Consider the following 15244-nt stretch of genomic DNA (forward strand, 5'->3'; position numbering starts at 1 on the left):
CAAGATTGTCCTTGCTATGATCAGAACAAACATTTTCTAAACCTGCAGGGCTGCTCTTCAGCCACTCCTCTCCCAATTTATACTTGTGCTCAACATTACTCTGTTTTAGCTGCAGCATCGGGGATTAGAACTTCTTAAATTTCATCCCATTAATCATCACCCAGTGCTCTCACTTATTTGGATCCCTCTGAAAGGTCTCCTGAATGTTACAAAAATCAGCAGCACCTCCGCTTTGTTTGTTTGTGGGTTTCACCAGCAAACTTGCTAATGATGCATTCAGCTCCTGCATCCAGGTCACTGATAAATCTATTGAACAGGGCTGACCCTAGAACTGAATCCTGAGGAACACTACTGGTGATCCTTTGCCTCCCAGATGCAGCCCCATTTACTACAACTCTTTGAGCACTGCCCTTCAGCCAGCTGCCCACACAGCACAGCATGAACATCCCACAGCTGGACAACTTGTCCAGGACAACACTGTGAAGAACAGTACAAAAGCCCCTACTAAAAAACAGAAAAGCTTAATCCACCACATTCCCTTCATCCACTAGGTAGGTGACTTTATCCTAGAAGAATGTCAAATTAATTAAACAGGACCCTCCTTTTGTGAACCCATGCTGACAGTGCCTGATGACTGCATTATTCTTTAAATGCCTTTCAGCTGTACCCAGTATAATCTTCATAATTTTTTCAGGAACTGAGATTGGATTAACAGGTCTGTAGTTCCACGGGTCTTTCTTCACCCTTCTTGTAATATTGGAGTAACACTAATCAGAAGGGACCTGTCCAGACTCCCAAGAGCTTGGTATGTAATCAAGAGGTATCCTGCCACAACACCCACTAGTTCTTTGAGTTCTTTGACTCTGGGATGAGTTCCAGAACATTCAGCTGATATATGATTCTAAGTGTCTGGTTTGGAGCAGGCAAGCACAAATGACAACATGACATGAAAAACACAGATTGCAAGATCTAGCTCTGATTTGTTGTGCCTTCAAATATAAAAATAATTCTGTCAACATAAATGTTGAAAAAGCAATAGGGAGAGAAGCTACAACCAGAACAAATTAGCAAATTACATTTATTTTCCATCAAGATTAACATAATTAACAGAAGAAAAAACTTTACATACCTGTAAGAGCCACTTGTTCAGTGGGATGAAACTTTATAGAGTTTACTATATGAAGCAAAGTAAAGTTTTAAGTTAGCATACTAAAAGAATTCTTTCATAATATTTTATCATTAAAAGCATTGAAAAATCAAGTCGTCTTAAGTCTTCAGCAATTTTTGGTAGTAATCTTTTAGGTGATATAAAAGTGTAGTATCATGCAAGGCAGCTACAATTGATTATAAAACAACACATTTTCTAGCAAGATATTTCCTGAATCTAGTGCAAGTGGCTCATGTTAGAGAGGATAAAGAGACCACATTCAAATCGTATGTTAGCTGACAGGGGATAATGCTCTGGACTTCCATAAAGAGATTGTAAGTATTCATAATTATTTCTAACTTAATGAAAACTTACAATATGTTACCATCAACATTCTGCTTATTACTTAGGATTGCAAGAACAAATGACTGAAAACCTGATGCAAGTAACACAAATCAGCTTTCAGTCCTGCAACCATATGTAATCAAAACATGATGTCCTGCAAGAACTCTATCAACCAACAAAGCTCTTCACTTCAGTGCATAAGATTCAATTCAAGACAGAACTCAGAACTCATTTCCATCCATTATACAAGTAAAATAGATGCATATGTTGTTGGGAGAGCGTGGTGTAATGAGTCTAAAAAGATACTCCTTAAACTGAACTAATCCCATGGTGCACCAGCTGCTGGCACCCAACACTTTTGCACCATTTCAAATCAACTGTCAAACAAAAAAAGTTTGCTTACATAAAAATTACATTGTTTGTATTATAATTTGTAGAGGCATATAGTTATATAAAATTTATATATAATACAATTTATTTTTTACTGTTGTTCAAACACAGTTGTTTAAACACAACTGTTTAAATAAAGGTTAGAACTTATTTTCATAGTTAGCCAGATAGAAATTTTAAAAGAAAACTACCAGCATGAAAGTTCAAGTGAGTGAATTTTTCAAACATGACTTCATAGAACTTAGAGGTCCATGCAGCAAACATGAGATATCTGAACACATTAATGTGTTAACAGTTGTTTCTATGCATTTATCTTTGTGTTGTAGGAGCTAGAAGTCATGGAGCAGGAAGAAAAAGTACAGCTCACAGCTGAAGCAGTTCTAGAGAACTTAATTTGATTTGTACCCTTGCCACAAAGTTCATGTGATGTGCTGAGTTATTTAACCAAACAATCCTGGTCAATAACTGCAGTCCTCACTTTCCCAGGGTATGATCACTCAAAGTGCTCAGCTCACAACAGACAGTTAAAGCTATGGAAAACCTCTCCAGTTTTGGTCTATAAAATCCTGTATTCTAACTCATTAAGAGGCAGAAGGGAGTTAATCAAGTTCTTGTCAAATTGGACACCAAAAATTAACATCAAAAACACTCACTGCACTGCACCTACCCACCCAAAGAGGGGCTTAAAAAACAGTTTCCACAATATTCATGCTGGTATAAAGAAAGACAAACACCTATATTTAATTGTATTAAAAACAAGATCTTCGTATTATGCAGCAAATTATATATGGGATCTTAAACAAAGAAGTGTAAAAAGATATTCACCCAGCATCTGCATTTTTTAACCCAAATATAACACAGATCCTGCAAGACAACTAATTTCTGATTATAGAAGCTTCTTTTGTTCTCCACATGCACAAGACCACATTGAGTTCTGACATTTAACTTCTGAGTGTCATAACTCTGCCTGTAAATTTCTTTATATGGACTTGCTTATTCATTTAGCATTTGCAGAACTGTCTTAATGTGCCTCTCCAATAAAAAATCTTATTACAAAACGTTCTCTGTATGAAAATTAGTGGAACTTCACAATTGACTTGTTAATGATGTTGGCAAATCTGCAACCACAATAAACATTTCTGAGGCTGGCCAAAACACATTTCCCCCTCCCATACTCTGTTCCCAGCTTTCACAACATGCCCTTATCTTACCTGAGCCGACATGCCCTACATATTTGACAAGGCACTTCCCTGTTTCTATGCTCCACAGCAAAGCAGTGTGATCTACAAAGATTAAAATGCATCTGTAAATAGTTAAAAACATATGTTTTTCATCTTTACCCTTTCAACAAATAAGTTATCTTCCACTGTAGCACATACCATATGAAATAGATTCTAAATGTAGAACTCTTGACTACCACCTTATATACAAAACGTAACATTTTCTTACACATCTCCCCCAAAAAGTAAGGTGCTGTCCTAATCAGATTAATTTGCAGCAAGTATTAAAAAGCAAATTCTACTTTTGATATTTTTTCCTAACTTGGTTTTATGTTTCTGTATAATGTTCCAGCTGTGTATCATGAGACTCAATAAAAAACAGAGAAAGCATTCCACAGTGAAAAAGACAGTAACTACTAACAGGAATTCTATGCACAATCTCTTTACTTCCTGCATGGAAATCCAAAATGCATGTAGGTCACTGCAGAGCACTAAAAAAATTAATTCAAAAAGGAAATCACTTCAAATGCCACTCCTTTATCCTGCCACACCCAAAAATAAATAAACAATTTAAGTATTTAAGTGGGTAACACCTTAAAGCTGAATGGAGAACAGTTGTTTCCAAGTTAAACCAGGACAAAGACAAGATGTACCACACAAAAACAAAATGTGCTCCTCAGCAGGCACATAAAAATTCTAACAGTTCTGTTCAAGAAGCAGAGATTTCAGGTCCGTAAATATTAAAGTCTAGTCAATACCTTCACATTCTGTTCCAGCTTCAAAAGAATGTCACTTCAAATTGACTGATTCTATTTGGTTATAATTTATTTCCCTAATAATTTTCCAAAACTACACAAATCTCTACATTGATTTTTGGACTATAATAGATTTAGTGACTTGTTCATTAGTACTTGTAACCCCTCAAGTGGAAGGAATAAATCCAGTAAAGTAAAAAGGACTGAAAATTAAGATTTTTAGCTGCCCTTGTGTTCTGAAGCAAAAGAATGAATGCAAGAATACCAGAATATGCAAACTATGACACGTACAGCTTCTATAAAACAAAGACTAAACAGTGCTAGGAGAGAAAGCCTGCAGGGATCTCTGTATCCAGCCATATGGAATTCTGTGCCAGAGGCCTCCCCAAGCAAGCAGATCCCCATCCCACCCACCCACCCAACATGCCAGAGCTGACTGAGAGTGTGACCTGCATGGAAGTGAAGTGGCACACACTTTAGAAAGACCAACAAGTATGCCTGAACCTTCTTAGAGAAAGGAAATTCGAATTTTAGGAATTTTTCAGCTACAGAACTTTTTTTAAATGACTCTTCCAATCTGGAGCTCAGTTTTCAAGCATGCTTTGGATCTGTATTTGCTATAGCTTAGGGACTTAACCAGAATTTTCTAAATATTCAAGCAACACAAAACTTTACCAGCAGATGCAGTTCCCAACACCACTGGCTGAGTTTTCGCGACACTGACATCCCAAATACCATCCCTGTGGCCAACATATTCCTTTACCAGTTGACAGATTGCCCTTGATGTTGTAGTTTTAAAACTGGATACAATCTGAAATAGCAGAGACACCAACATTTCTTTTTTCAACATCAATCCAGGATTAAGTAATTATCTCACAAATAAAAATAGATATTAACTTTTCCATGAGTCTTTAATGTTCTGACAAATCACTATTGTCAAAAATTTGACATGTGATGGTAGGAAAGTGAGTTTGGATGCAAACATACCTCTCTTTTCTTTTTTTATTCCTTTTTAATAGCAGCCCTTTTACAGAATGCAAGAGAAACTATTCTGTACTACAATAATGCAATCTTACTGGAATAATGAGTTGTAGAAGTGCAGAATGCATTTGTCATTCAGTCTGGGTAAGGATTTTAATAGAAACAAAAAAGAAAAAGACAAAACCCAGCAAAAGACCTTAAAACTTTCCTTGCCTATTCCCAAACAAGTACATCTCGTAACTCAGTCCCTGCTAGCTGGTATAATGTCTTTGAAAAAAAAAATGTACTTATTATATAATTCTAGTTAAACCCAGAAACATTCCAATTTAAAACACTCACCACTGTTTTTCCTTAAAATTGCACTAAGCTAATCAAATCAAACCTGAACCTGAGAGCATATGCCTGTTTATTTGTGTAATGAAGCTTTAAAAAAACATGTCAAACTCATCTAAACATTTGATAAGCATGCTCCCTCAAAGTGAAGTTATTTGGGGAAAAACAGAGAATACTCATTAAATCCAAATTACTATGTGCATAAGTCATATCAAATGAAAGGAAGAAAACTCTAGTAAACAGTAAAACTACAAGTCACTACAGTGCAGGAATGCTCAAAACACTCAGCATCTACAGAAAGGAAGAAAATTGTAGAAATTCTACATTCTCAGAGTAAGAGGAGTACAATATTTAAAAAAAAAAAGTTTATCTTTCCAGAGAAACTTCCAGAGACAACTGGAACCAGGAGTCATGAAAGATGGATTTAAAAAGTTAAGATGACCATTACAAATATCCTATCTTAACTCTACAAATCTTGAAGCTCATTACTGCTGAGCTCTTTGAAAACTGATGAGTTCTTTGAGAAAGACTTCCTCAAAAGCTTTGTTAAACTGAAACAAAAAGACAACTTCAATTTATCAGTGTTTTCCTAAGCTTGGAATTACAGGCAGGTATCTGACCAGTTAAATCAAAACCTTTAAATACTTCAACGCAAATCACATTAAGACTTATCTACAGCTTAGTAAAAGTGAGAAAGTTAATTAAGTCTACATTTCAGATACAATAAACTAAGGTTAAAATCCCATTAGTTTCTGGTATTAAAATAGAAGGTCTTAAGTATGTCATTAAAGCAAATTACTTCAAAAAAGGTTTTTAAAGCTAAAAGAATATCTGCAAGAACATTCCAAACCAATTCCAATTCCAAGAGCATGTCAACCCTCCAACGATGAAATGATAATGCCCTATTTGAATTCCAAATTATGAGTGAATACACATTTTGATTTCACAGCAGCAGAAGGAACAGTCATTACAGATGCACTGAAAAGAAAATGGGCTAATTGTAAGGATTATTAGTTCAATCATACTGCAGAATATCCTGAATTTTGAACAAAATCCTATAGATGCAACTTTCACATTGAATACAGTCCTTAATTTAAATGGACTCATGTATGAGACGTGGAACAGCTGAATTAAGTACTAGCAGGAAAGGACTAATACAGCACTCAGCTCAAACTCCAAACTTGGTATTTTCCAACTCAGCCTATGTTTGCCTTTTGTCTTTCTAATGTTGAGTCTAACCCTCATGCAAAAGTTTTCCTAGGAGAAACTATCTCCTACCCATCAATAAACACAGAATTTCTAAAACTACTGGACAGTTGTTTCACTGATTATTTAATGGCAACGATGTAAAACTCCTTTTGAGGTATTAGCAGTCTTTAATTAACACACAGAAGAAAAGAGTTCAAGAACACTATCCAACAGTAAATATCCTGATACAGATATTTACTCAACACATACTTTTTCCATGCTTTTTTTTTCCTTTCTTTTTTTACTGCCCTTCACCCTTCATACCAGTAATTGGATGAACTAGACAGGGCCTGGACTACTTCCTGCTTTGCTAAACACACATAGTCCCAAGCCAGGAAAGGAAATATTTAAAGAGCATGCAATACGCTAAAAAGAGATCTCTGTAGGGCCGAAAATTTCTTAAGTAACTTCTGTATATCATCACATACAAATAAATGACCAAACACACCCTGAGTGTGTTTCACCTTTGTCTGTCCTCTTTCTTAAATTGATACAGTTTCATGTACTTCCTTCTACAAAAAGATTTGTTAATAGGGAAACAATTGTTTACTATGTAAACAAGTGAAAATTCAATACAAACTGAAATAATTGCATGGTAAACAGAGTGAGGCACCCTGTAACAAAGTTTCTTACACAGACAGGGTACATTAGAAATAAGAATGAAAACTTGGTCAACTCAGGACCAGTCCAGCAGCATTACACTATGCCTGATGAACAGAATGTCCTGTGAAGGAACTTTAAGCAGAGAGGGCAAAACTACATAGTCCAAAAAGTTTTACTCCTTTTAACTACTGGGTGAATAAATACTTTCTTTTAAGAGTCTTTATCTAGACAAATCAGAGATCCTGGAATTTACTTTGGATGGAGCAAATTACATCATTTCAGTTTCTTTTAGGACACTGCATAAACAATTGATGCTTCTCTGACGTTGTAACAACTTTCATAAGACAGGGATCATTAGCAGCAGCCATTACATTTTGTTAATGTCAAAACATGGATTTCATATAGCGATTCCTGCATCTAAAACAAACTGCAGTTAAATTACAGAATCTTGTCCATTAACAAAAAATTATTTTTAAGAGTACCAAGTATTAAATCTACTCTACCTCTTCAGGATTTGGACACTGGTGGATAACTCTTGCTGCTAAAACCATGCTTTTCTGAAATGAATTTTGCCAATTTTATATATAGCTAAATGATGAAAAGTATTCCAGTATGGAAATTCCATACGAAGGGCTTGAGTTAAGAATGTTCACTTCAGCATTTTCACCAAGAGAATGAACAGATTGCTTTAGTATTTTTTACCAAGTCCTAGTATTTTTTACCAATATTTAAGCAGTTAAGGCTAAGCCTTCTTATTAGATTAAGCAAATAGTGAAAGGTCTTTTCACTATGGGAAAAAAATTATTTCCATATGCATTTGCCAATCTGAAAAATGTAATTGTGCGCAATTACACAAAACAATTGGTTTGTAAAAGTTAAGTCTCTTCTAATTTTCCACAGGCAAAAAAACCCAACCAATCCAAAAAACCACACACCCAAGAAACCCCCTGTGTGGTAGTATAAAGAAAGGGCTGAAGAGAAAACTTGTGATCTACTACCCCAGTGAGTTTGGAACACAACCATTTTGAGAAACAGCATTGTTCACTCAATGCTCATAGAAAGTACAGCCATAAGAATTTCAAAGATGCTGAACTCTTAAAACTCTAAATGTGTTTTTTCTCAGACAGGGTATTGGGGAACTACATCCAGTCATGGTGCAGATGGAAAAATCACTGTTAGGAAGTTATACTCTTTTTGTAACTCTTTGCTAAAGTCTCTATGTGGGTCAAGAGACAAAAGGTTACAGTTTTGACTCTTCTGTGTAGGAAGGAAGGAGAGGTCAAAACAAAGCACCTCTGTGAAGTGCATTCAAAGAACACACTGGACAGAGATGCTCCCAGAGTTGTAATTTCCCTCAGCTCCTATCTACTCCCCAGTAAATTCCGACTCAAAGTTGTGAAAAAAAATACATCAGCACATGCAGACATCTGTTGGCAAACAATTGATACAAGAGATGTGCATAATGTTCAGGTATTAAATTCTTCATGCTCCACTAGGCTGCTTTGCTGTGCATGCATATCAGTTCCCCAGGAGTCTCCACCTCCTACTTCCCAGCTTCCCAAGCTGAAGCTGAGAGGTCTGCCTGCAGTGCCCAGGAAAAACTACAAGTGCTATATTGTAAGAAAATGAAATACAAGGATTTAACATCTGCCATAAACACCCCCCCAAAAAAAAAAAACCCACAAGAAAAAGAACGCCACAAAAAACAAACAAAAAATACACTAAAAACCAAAAAACCCACAAAACTTAACACTACACTAGAGGATACTAATTAATAACTACATTAATTAGGTGCATAACTACATGAAGTAGGTGCACCAAAACTATACAGCCCCTATTAATATCAAGCTGTCACTATTTAAGTGGTGTCATTAAAGAATTTGCAAGTCATAGAAGAGGTGCCTTTACGCCTCAAATTAGCAAGAATAAAAGTTTGAAGAACAACAAGTTAAAAAGGAGACCAAATAAACCACAGTAGCTTCAGTCTATTTCACTACCCTATTCTTACTCTCAAAACTTTCATACTTTTAAGAGAGGGTATTTCCAAGACACCTACACCACAGATCAGCCTGCATTACAGGTCACCACAGAGCTGCCTATACAGCTGGTTCACATACCAGATTCCAGTGTGGTTTCCTCCCATTCTATTTAACCTTAATAATGTAACATTAAATGACTCTGATACAGAGAAAAAAGAGCAGCAAGTAAACTCTCTGCAAAAATAGAAAAAGGGGAAAGAGCAAGGAAAACAAAAATACCAGGCTGATGCAGACATACAAAATGAAAAGCATCATAAAGGTTAACTCTGCCAAAACACCAAGCAAAAAAAGAACACTAGCTACTGATGAGCAAGGCTTTCAACATGAAGGAAACAAATTGTTCTAGTCTCATAGCTAAAAATAAAAATTATTTTAAAAAAGAAATTTGTAATAGCACACATATAGGCACCTACTTAAATCCCCATTTCAACTGCAATACCCAAATCTTTATTCAGAAATCCACTAGCAAATTGTCTATTTCCCTCATGAAATAGAATTCAATTTTTAGTTCTATTTAGAAAACAGCACCCCCACATACACCTGTGCACACTTTCTCCCCTCCAACATCCCTTCTTCAAAAAAGGCAAGCACTTATTGTAACAATATCATATGGTATGGTTGAAGTAATGGGTCACTGATGAATCCAAGACAAACATACTGCTCCTTAGGAGGCAGATTTACTTACAGACCAGCACTACCCAGCTTAAAGAAACCACAACTTACAACTTAAAACACAGTCATGTTAGTCTCACGAGTACATATGGATGAGTAGAGATTTAATTTGTCTCATACCTTGCTAGTAGATGCCTTGTAAGTTGTCTTTAATTTCTGAGAAAGCTGACTGGTACTATGACTGGCTGTTGAGACAAATAAATTCAAAGGAAGATATTTCAAATACAGCATTAGCTTGTTTGTGTAAGTAACTGGTATTAATTCCTTTCAGTAACATTCTAAGTTTTGGTCAACAAAGTACAAAAAAGTAAATTCAAAAATACTGTTTTAGGATTCTTTGTGGCTCTCTTACCTTTTGTTTTCAGTTGTCCTTTGCTCAGTTCAGCACCATCAATTGTCTGTCCTTCACCCGCTAAGCGCTCATTCAGTGTATCAATCTCCCTACGCACTAACAAATCCAGAAATCCACATTACTACAAAAAACTGACTATCATTACTAATAGCATTAACATACTATTTAAGAACTGTTATGGTTAGTAAGTAAGCTTTTTTATGCTAAGGAGAGGAGAGGAGATCAACTGGGATTTTATAAAAGCAGGTCTCACCAAGCCATAAAGCAAGACTCATGCTGAATATTCCAGAGAACACCCTTGACCCAGATTCCACCACAGAACTGGTGGCTTCTAATTACTCTTACTAATAAATGGGGTTAAGGTTTAACAAAACCATTTCTGTGAAATACATGAACCATCTGTATTGAATTAAATCCAGCAAAAGAAAACTTGTATCATCATAAATATTTTAGCCACAGAATAAGCACATCTTGTCTTAACACAGATTTTATTATTCACAAAATATCATTCTCCCTGAATATTTGTCTACTACTAGAGTCTCACAGAAAAGGTAGTGCTGCAAATTACTATTTTTTATAGATAGGAACTTATTTTTTAAAAAAATTATGTGTACAATAACTCCAGCACTAGCATAGGAATTAGACCAAGAACAAAAAATATTAGACTGAGCATGAGAAGAGAAAAATTTAGAAATTTCCAGGGGGTGAAAAGAAATCACGATCATAACTAGAGCTGTGAGTTGAAGACAGTAGATAAATAAATGGAAATTGAAAAGAAGGAAAATAATTATACCCTGGAGGGTACAAATCCACCACTTGTCTTCTAATAAGTATTTTTGAAGACTGAGAAGGGAAATTCTACTTTTCTTGCTACCAGCCAACTTCTCAGCAGGAGGCCGAGAACTCAATCATGGAAATTGTCACTAAAAAATGTGTACTTTTGATGACAGCCTTTAACCAATACAATTGCAGGTTTTAAGAGAATAAAAAAGAGAATAAAAATCCCAGAACATGTCAAAAAAAACAAACAAGAATTTATATTTTTTTTGTGTGTAACATGAGCATCTGGTTTAACTGTGGGAATTGATTTGGTTTGGAAAAAAAATTGACTTGGACCCAAATCAGACAGATTCCACAATTCAGAATCCAAGCTAATGTAACATAGCTTAAAATTCCAGCGAGGGAGGCTTGTCTGTATTACTGTACTGTACTGTGTTACTTAACTTTGGATCCTCTTACATCACCTTGCATCACTTACATTATCAGACAACTGCACTGTCATCAAACAAATATCTTTTCCAGATAACAACTGGAACTTTTATCTGAGTGCTTTACTTCAAAATTCCTGAACAGCTGCAGGTGCTGGTTATGCAATGTGTAAGTCGTTTGATCCAAAACCACCCCATTTTACATTTTTTCAAGCAAGCTGCTTTTCCAATTTTATTTACTAATATTACATCATTAAAATTAAGCCTGTAAATATAAAACAAAGCCAAAAACTTCAAAGGCTGGATGAAGTTTCTGGAGATTAACAGAACCAGAGCCTACAATGATAAGGTGGCAGACCCTTAACTGGCTTTGCCTGAGAGTCAAGGGGGGGTGACAGACATCAGTTCACACTGCTTGTGTCAAAGAGCTAAGAAAGTGACTTTTCTGACAAGGTACGAACTTCATCTTTGGCTACAAGTTCAGAACAACTCCTAAACTGCTCACAGAAAAGCTACACTAATTATACTACAATATCCAATGTAAATATTTTAATTAGTGTTACTATAACCTAAATACAAACAATTCCTAAGTTGCCAGAAAAAATATATACTCACATTCCAAATTTTCAATATACAGGTTTTCAAATTCCCGCTCTATTTGTCCAAAAAGTTCAAGGAGTGTATTCCGGATAGCAGATGGTAACTTAGAATCCTAGGAGGAAAAATATTGGGGGATTATATATTTCTTTACATATATTTGATAAGATTACTCTTCAGTCTTGACCTGATCTTAACAGTTATCTCAATGTTCCAGCAAGGAGGGAAATTGAAACTACTGCTAGTGTAGAACACAAAACAAATAGCTCTGTGCATCATAAAGTTATTAATTTTATTAATTTTTTCTCTTTCAGAGGATAGAATTCAAATCACCTATGATATTTGTTTTGGTTTTCTTTACTAGAGAAAAATTATAAAATCAAGATACATGTACAATTAATTTAAAAAATACAAAGGGAGAAAAAAATCCTTCTTCATATTAATGTTTCCAGTTCAAGAAAAAAGAATACCTTCGTCTGACAAAGTAATTCAAAAGTTGACTATGCAGTGGATTAGAAAGTTGTGAACACAATGCATCTTATTACCAAGCTTAAGACAAACTAAAATTTTAAATGTATTTTTAACATTTACCTACTTTTATCACTAACCTAAGTGTGAAGAAAGCTACAATTTCGAATCCTTCCCTCCCCAAATACTACTCGAGCATTCTATTCTTCTGTTGCTCATAGGCCACAATATGTAAATTGGCTTACTACACTTAATATTTACCTAGGTAGCCAGCTATAAACATTTTAAAAAGTTTTCACTTAACTGAGTCACCTTCCGCCACAGCCCCGGGAATTGTCTGCAGGCACAGCGGGAAAGGCCGGCCATGACCCTGACTGTGGAAGCTATTTCCCAAGTTTGAAAGAGAGGTCAAGAGAAACCACTCATAGCCATGATATGCAGCATACCTGCTTTGTGCACAATTTTACACAGGTTCACAGCTGGTTTAAGCTGTGGCACTTGCTGAAAGAAGTGGGACCATGCTCCTTAAGCCCCCCTACATCATTCCTTTCTTCATCTGCCTCTCCCTTGATAGGGTACTTTTGTTCAGACATTCAGACAACCAGAAGCAAAACAGATCCTAATTAAAACCAGCTTGAAACAAAACTGATTAAACAAAAATACTAAATCATTACACACTATTAAGAGAAACACTGAAATTAGAAGAATTATTTCTAATTCAATTACCCAATTATTTCATACAGAAAGGTTATGGAAGAAACTAACTTATCTTACAACTTTTGCAACTAAAAAGGAGATGCAGAAAAGTTTTTCAAACCAATTCTCAAAGCCTGAAAGTATAAAGAACTCTAATCACTTCCTTTCCTCTCTTTCAAGTTGGCATTATTTAAAATAGCTTATTAAAACAGTATGTAATAATGTTATCTCTTCATCTGCAAAAGTCCTTAGTTAGATCTCACGTGGTTTACAGCTCCACTATGAAGGAGCATTAATACTCTCTACTTGACAGAATCTGCCACCTAGCTGCTCAAGGTCAACAAAATCAAACAAGATGATAGATAAAACATTTTAAACATCTATATATTACAGCATAATACACTCAGAGCCTGTGAAGAAATACTGAAACAGTCTAACATTTTGGTTTACTATGCAGGGGTGACAGCATGTCTTGACCTCTCAGCTGCCCTTCACGCCTTTCCTGGTGAGGCTGCAGTAGTTCCAAATGCATGAAGAGTTTTCTGTCCAAGTACTTGTATTCTCCAATTTCTAGATGACTAGAAGCAACAACCTAGGGTCTGTTAATTTCCAGAAAACTAATGCTATGATTTACTGAAAAAATAGATTCGATTAAAATAAAACCAGTCACAACACTGAGAAAACAGCAGGTTTTCAGCGTATCTGCAGACTTCAGTGTGAGGTTTCTCATACCCAAACTCCACTGGTATTTCAAACAAATTGTCTGATAAAAATCAAGTTTTGCATCATGTCTGCCAGTCTGGCACTAACACTGTGTAGTCAGTTTTAAACTTGTCAATTAAAATAGTTTTAAGCATTAATAAGTATTAGTAAGTCCATTTAAATACCTTTTTAACTGGTATTTGCTTATCTGCCTGTACTGCTCCAGACAGAAGCCTTACCTACAGCTAATACTAGAATTTTTAGGTGCAACACTCCAAGTCCAGATTGCACCCACTCCACTGACATGACTAAGAAAGCTACAGAAGCAGCGGCTGCTGTTTTTTCCCTTAAGTTTAATCTCAGAAGAGCACACCTTCATTTGAGCCACACAAAAAAAAACCCACACAAACAAAACTCTGAGTTAGCTCACACTTCTGTCAGGCAGGCAGTATTTGCTTACTTTATGGAAAGGAATACAGAACAGCCTTCCAACTAATATTTTCCCTATCAGAGTCATCAAAAGAAGTATTTGGTTTATTCATATTTCTGGGTTGCTGCTATTCCAAATGCAAACTTATGAAAGCAAGAATCAATCTTGAACTTTTTTTTTTCCGGGGTGGGGGGAGAGGTTGCAGTGAATCAACAGGCTGGGATTCACATTGTTTTATGGTTTTATCACTCCTGTAAGAACACACAGAAGCTGATAAACTCCACAGCTCTCAACACAACTGAAACACTGTCAACATTCACATCAATGATCTCCAAAGGCAGTGAGCACCTATGAGCAACAAATTCTGTTTCAACAATTTCCTGCAGGTTTACTGGACATATTTCAATACTTAAGTCTGTTTAACTTCTCCCCATAGAAAACACATTAAAAAGTGATGCAAGCTCCCAAGGATCACCTTACCTGCCCTTCCAACATGTCTCTCTGCAGTCCCGCCCGTTCCTGCTCGGAACTGTTGGTTCTTCGAATGGAAAGGCTGTGGGATTTACGTTTCTGCTTTGCTTGGCGAGCAGATGCACAACTTCCACTTTCTATTGGCATTACTTCAAAAAAACAGCTTCACAGAGGCTCCTATGATAAACTAAGGACAAGCATTACACATTACAAATTGCTTTGCCAAATGAACCACAATTTAAATATTCTTCTCAAAATGAAAGTATTTAGTTCTACTAAAATTTGGAGTTGTTTGGGTTGTCATTAAAAAGAAGAGATTCCTCTTACTTACAGCTGTTCTTCAAACAACATTAAGTTCAAAACCATATGCATATATGTAAATAGAATGGAATTGCTTCTGCATTATTTATTCATTAGCTAACAAACCTCCACAAAAGGAAAATAAATTCCACTTCCTTGCTCATTTTGGAGAACACCAGCAGAGACAGCCCCAAAATGCTTCCAGGAAATAACTATTATGCATACTATAGTTCACTGAAATGCATGCAAAATTAAAACCCAGCTGGAAAATGAAAGCAAACATGGTA

At 35.8% G+C, this 15244-nt stretch overlaps 1 protein-coding gene across 2 annotated transcripts in view; it reads right to left on the bottom strand.

The window, feature by feature from the left end:
• The window catches only part of WDR37 (WD repeat domain 37), a 43932-nt gene that overhangs the window by 19934 nt on the left and 8754 nt on the right, over positions 1 to 15244 (bottom strand). For both annotated transcript variants that reach the window (XM_005528514.3, XM_088063547.1), the window contains 7 exons: positions 14667 to 14844; positions 11909 to 12005; positions 10086 to 10181; positions 9854 to 9918; positions 4533 to 4668; positions 3094 to 3165; positions 1130 to 1174 (listed from right to left, as the gene is read on the bottom strand). In XM_005528514.3, coding sequence (XP_005528571.1) covers positions 1130 to 1174; positions 3094 to 3165; positions 4533 to 4668; positions 9854 to 9918; positions 10086 to 10181; positions 11909 to 12005; positions 14667 to 14804 — 649 coding nt within the window. In that variant the 5' untranslated portion in view covers positions 14805 to 14844. The remainder of the gene's footprint in view (positions 1 to 1129; positions 1175 to 3093; positions 3166 to 4532; positions 4669 to 9853; positions 9919 to 10085; positions 10182 to 11908; positions 12006 to 14666; positions 14845 to 15244) is intronic.

This window comes from Pseudopodoces humilis, chromosome 1, assembly GCF_049639895.1.
Source record: "Pseudopodoces humilis isolate 2021_Gansu_Grassland_sample_001 chromosome 1, ASM4963989v1, whole genome shotgun sequence".
NCBI lineage: Eukaryota > Metazoa > Chordata > Aves > Passeriformes > Paridae > Pseudopodoces > Pseudopodoces humilis.